The 4,272-nt window shown below is 39.1% G+C and overlaps 2 protein-coding genes across 2 annotated transcripts in view; one reads left to right on the top strand and one right to left on the bottom strand.

Annotated features, from left to right (window-relative positions):
* Positions 1 to 3,013, top strand: part of TIMM9 (translocase of inner mitochondrial membrane 9) — a 20,042-nt gene extending 17,029 nt beyond the window's left edge. The window contains exons 3-5 of the mRNA XM_003794415.3: positions 190 to 253; positions 598 to 693; positions 2,492 to 3,013. Coding sequence (XP_003794463.1) covers positions 215 to 253; positions 598 to 693; positions 2,492 to 2,626 — 270 coding nt within the window. The 5' untranslated portion in view covers positions 190 to 214 and the 3' untranslated portion in view covers positions 2,627 to 3,013. The remainder of the gene's footprint in view (positions 1 to 189; positions 254 to 597; positions 694 to 2,491) is intronic.
* Positions 3,014 to 3,050: 37 nt separating this feature from the next.
* Positions 3,051 to 4,272, bottom strand: part of TOMM20L (translocase of outer mitochondrial membrane 20 like) — a 7,650-nt gene continuing 6,428 nt past the window's right edge. Inside the window, exons 4-5 of the mRNA XM_023515885.1 lie at positions 3,901 to 4,043; positions 3,051 to 3,132 (exon numbers count right to left, since the gene is read on the bottom strand). Coding sequence (XP_023371653.1) covers positions 3,079 to 3,132; positions 3,901 to 4,043 — 197 coding nt within the window. The 3' untranslated portion in view covers positions 3,051 to 3,078. The remainder of the gene's footprint in view (positions 3,133 to 3,900; positions 4,044 to 4,272) is intronic.

Raw genomic sequence — 4,272 nt, 5'->3', positions numbered from 1 at the left:
TCCCAAAATGGAGAATCTAGTTCTAACCTGTAAGGTTCTATTGTCATTAATGATTAGGGAAATAGGGAGTGACATATAATTACATATGCAGAAATATATAAAATATGAACAAAAAAATGATTACCTAACTCTTCAGTGAAAAACATTTGTTTACAGGTTAAAAACCTTTATTTTTTCTTTTTAAAACAGGTGACTAATAAACGTCCAAAAGAATATGGCTGCACAAATACCAGAATCTGATCAGATCAAACAGGTAAGGCACCCTAATTAAGGAAAGGGAGTTTGCAAACAAGGTAAAGGCACTGCTGGGGGCAGCTGTGTCACTAAAATAATTGTTTCTATTTCATTTCCAAAAGTGAAAATTAAATGACACGGAGCATGCTTATTTTTCATTTGAATGATAATCAAGGAAAAAGTATTCAACTAGAAAAGAAGACTGTGTAATTGTATTATACCCATTTAAGTTAGAGAAAGAACCTATGATTTTAGGTTTTTATAGGATATTTTGCCTAAAAATACAAAATATTGGTAATGTAAGTTTTAAAGCATCTTTGTTTTAAGAACCAAACGTTAAAGAGCCTTCTGATTTGTTTGTAGTTTAAGGAATTCCTTGGGACCTACAATAAACTTACAGAAACCTGCTTTCTGGACTGTGTTAAAGACTTCACCACAAGAGAAGTAAAACCTGAAGAGGTATGAGAGTGTCGCTCCCTAAAAATTCTCTAAGCTTGTCGTAAGGAATAAATAGGGTCACCCTGAGCATATCACTTGTTCCTACTGATCACAGAAATTTGGACTACCCTATGTTCATTGCTTGGAGGCAGCCAAGGACCCATGACATTGAGGGGTTGGTTTTTTCGGTTTTATTTTTGAAACAGGGTTTTGCTCTGTTGCCCAGGCTAGAGTACAGTGACATCAGCACAGTTTGGTGCAACCTCCAACTCCTGGGTTCCAGCAGTCCTCCTAGCATATCCTCCTGAATAGCTGGGATTAGAGGCACATGCCAATATGCCTGGCTCATTTTGCTGTTTTTTTGGAGACACACGGTCTCACCATGTTGCTCAGGCTGGTCTCAAACTCTTGGCCTCAAGTGATCCTCCCTCCTTGGCCTCCTGTGCTAGGATTATAGGCATGAGCCAATATTCCTGGCCATATTCCTGCCACATTAGCAATGTCTAATATGACAGTTGTATTTGTACTAAGGCTGACCATTTTAAAGACTCCTGGGGCTACTGACTTACTGTTCCACAACACAGATTACTTTTTGGTCAAGATGGCCTGCCTAGACAACCATGACACAGCCTTCAAGTCTGGCCCTGAGAACTCTAGCAGTCTTTGGAAAAAGCAAAGCTGGAATTTGGTGGCTTACATTGCATAGATGGACTTTGAAAACCTAACCCTATTAGAAGTCTTTTAACTTTGAATGTCCTTCATCAAAACACATATTTGCTCAAGATGATATAAATGTCTTTTTTTTTTTGAGACAGAGGTTCACTATGTTGCCCTGGGTAGAGTGCTGTGGCATCAGCCCACAGCAACCTCAAACACTTGGGCTTAAGCAATTCTCCTGCCTCAGCCTCCCAAGTAGCTGGAACTACAGGCACCCGCCACAACGCCCAGCTATTTTGTGTTGTAGTTTGGCCACGGCAAGGTTCGAACCTGCCACCCTCAGTATATGGGGCTGGCACCCTACTCACTGAGCTACAGGCGCCGCCCTCTATAAACATCTTTCAATGTAAGATACTAATAAACACATGCCAAGAACTGGACTATATCCAACAATTGATAAGTACTTGTTAAATAATTGAGTTTAGGCATGTAATATTCTTGTTAGAAAGTTGAGAATTAAGAATATTGAAAATAGGATTTCTCATTTAAAAGGAACAAACTTGCCCGTGGGTCAACATTTTAACAATAAGGGGGCTCTGCACCTGTGGCTCAAGTGGCTAAGGCGCCAGCCACGTACACCTAAGGTGGTGGTTTCGAATCCAGCCCGGGCCAACAACAATGATGGCTACAACCGAAAAAAAAAAAAATAGCCAGGTCCCAGCAACTTGGGAGGTGGAGGCAGGAGACTCGCTTGAGCCCAGGAGTTGGAGGTTGCTGTGAGCTATGCCACGGCACTCTACCCAGGGGGAAAGCTTGAGGCTCTGTCTCAAAAAAAAAAAAACAATAAGGGGATGGACTGTGGGCTTTCACATCATGTTGAAGCATATCTGCAGAAAATGTAATTCAGAAGCTTCTGGAAGGCAAGGATTTACCATTGTTTTTAGTTCCTATAACCTGGTAGGCATTCAGTATATATTAATTTCTATCAGTGGATTAAAGTATCAACAATTGAAAGCTATGGTCACTTGCTACCATTAATAATAAAACTTAATTCTCAGATATATTCAAAGAAAAGCACCCACTGGCTGTTCTTTGGAATACATGCATTTTTAAAAAGTTGTCATTTTGTGTTGCCTCTTGGATCTTCCCTTTTTATTTCTAGACCACCTGTTCAGAACATTGCTTACAGAAATATTTAAAAATGACACAAAGGATATCCATGAGATTTCAAGAATATCATATTCAGCAGAATGAAGCTCTGGCAGCCAAAGCTGGACTCCTTGGCCAGCCACGATAGATATAAAAGTCCTGATGGATGGATTTTCATGAGAGATTGCCAAGCGCTGCTGCCCTGGAGATGAGGGTTCATCTGAGGGAGTCCCCTGAGAGCAGTGGCCACCGTGTCAAACCATCTGTCATGAGTATTTGGCAAGCAGAAGCCACTGGAGAAGCCAAGTTGCTATTTACCAGGAATAATCAAAATAGGTCTTATTATTCAGTGAAAATAATAAGATGCAACATTTATTGAGGCCTTAAGATTCAGCAGTTTGGTCACTTGATTAGAAAAATAAACCATTGTTTCTTCAATTGTGACTGTTAATTTTAAAGCAAAATATGTGTTGAATCATGTATGAGATAGAAAAGAATTTATTACTAAAAGCAAAATAAATGGAAATATCACTGAGTAGTTGTTTATACTATATAGTACCATAGTACTCTGACTGGGCTGTGGGTACTTTGAGATGGTTTTCAATCGGGATCATCCTCCAGGCATTCCTGTTCATTCATGTCTGCCTCAAATTGCTGGAAAATACATAAAATAGTTACTTGCTGATCATTTCAACCCCTGATCCTCTTTTTGCCTCCCTTATGTCATAGCATTACATATACTAACCTGCTTATATTTGCATATATCTTTAGGAAGCAACCCATCCGAGACTAGCTTGAAAATGTTTAAGAATTAACTCTCATGCTTTAGTGGAGTCTGTTTTTGAGTTTTGTTCAAAACCTGAGAGTCCAAAATGAATGATTATGAGTCTGACCAACAATATATAGTTTATTCCTTGACATCACATGGGATCAGTCTAATAAAAAGTGAACCAAAGTTCAAGGAATGTCTTATGAACCAGTGAATCCTGAAGGAAATTCAGGCATTTGTAGGCAATTCTAGCTGATGCATAAGTATACCAAGAAGTTTGGTAAAATGTAAATAGACTAATACCTATTAATCAATTGGCTTATGAATGGATTTCATTTGATACCAAAGTAAACTTTAAGAGAACACTAATTAGCCTGTATGCTTAAATTTACCCAGGTGATCTCTGTTTTATATGCTAATAGTACAAATATTGTTCTGTGTTTAAGTGTTGAAATATGTATACTCAACAAAATGTACAACTGATTATAGTCAAAGGAGCATGTCAGAATAGGTTTGCTTCATCTTAAAGCAAGAAAAGCAAAAATTCAGAGACTTCATTCTTCAAGAGTGTCTCCTGAGTCAGTTCACACACATACTTTGCAATTTCTATGTAATCAAGCCCAACATGGTTAAATAATTAAATTTATGCTTACCTGGCATAGAAGGGGAATTTTGTGCAACAGCATCTCAAATACCTTGGGAGGGAGTGTGTGTTTGAAAACCTTCAGAAGTTCCTGTGGTTGCCCACATGCTAAAAGGGCATTGCTGAGGTGTTCAACCCCCATTCTGTGCTCTCCTGTAACAGATTGGTAAGTTTTGAGCAAAACTATAAAGTTCTTCAAAGGAGACATTCTACAAATTACCAAGAAAGCACCAAGCACTGTACATTAAAAAGCAAAGGTCGGGTGTAGTGGCTCATGCCTATAATCCTAGCACTCAGGGAGGCCAAGGCAGGTGTATTAAAACCAGCCTGAGCAAGAGTGAGACCCAGTCTCTACTAAAAACTAGCCCAGTGGCTCGGCGCC

This window comes from Otolemur garnettii, unplaced genomic scaffold (genome assembly GCF_000181295.1).
Source record: "Otolemur garnettii isolate 467f Iridium unplaced genomic scaffold, OtoGar3 scaffold00081, whole genome shotgun sequence".
Taxonomy (NCBI): Eukaryota; Metazoa; Chordata; class Mammalia; order Primates; family Galagidae; genus Otolemur; species Otolemur garnettii.
The sequence above is the reverse complement of the archived record's forward strand: the minus strand, read 5'-3'. Positions and strand labels throughout refer to the sequence as shown.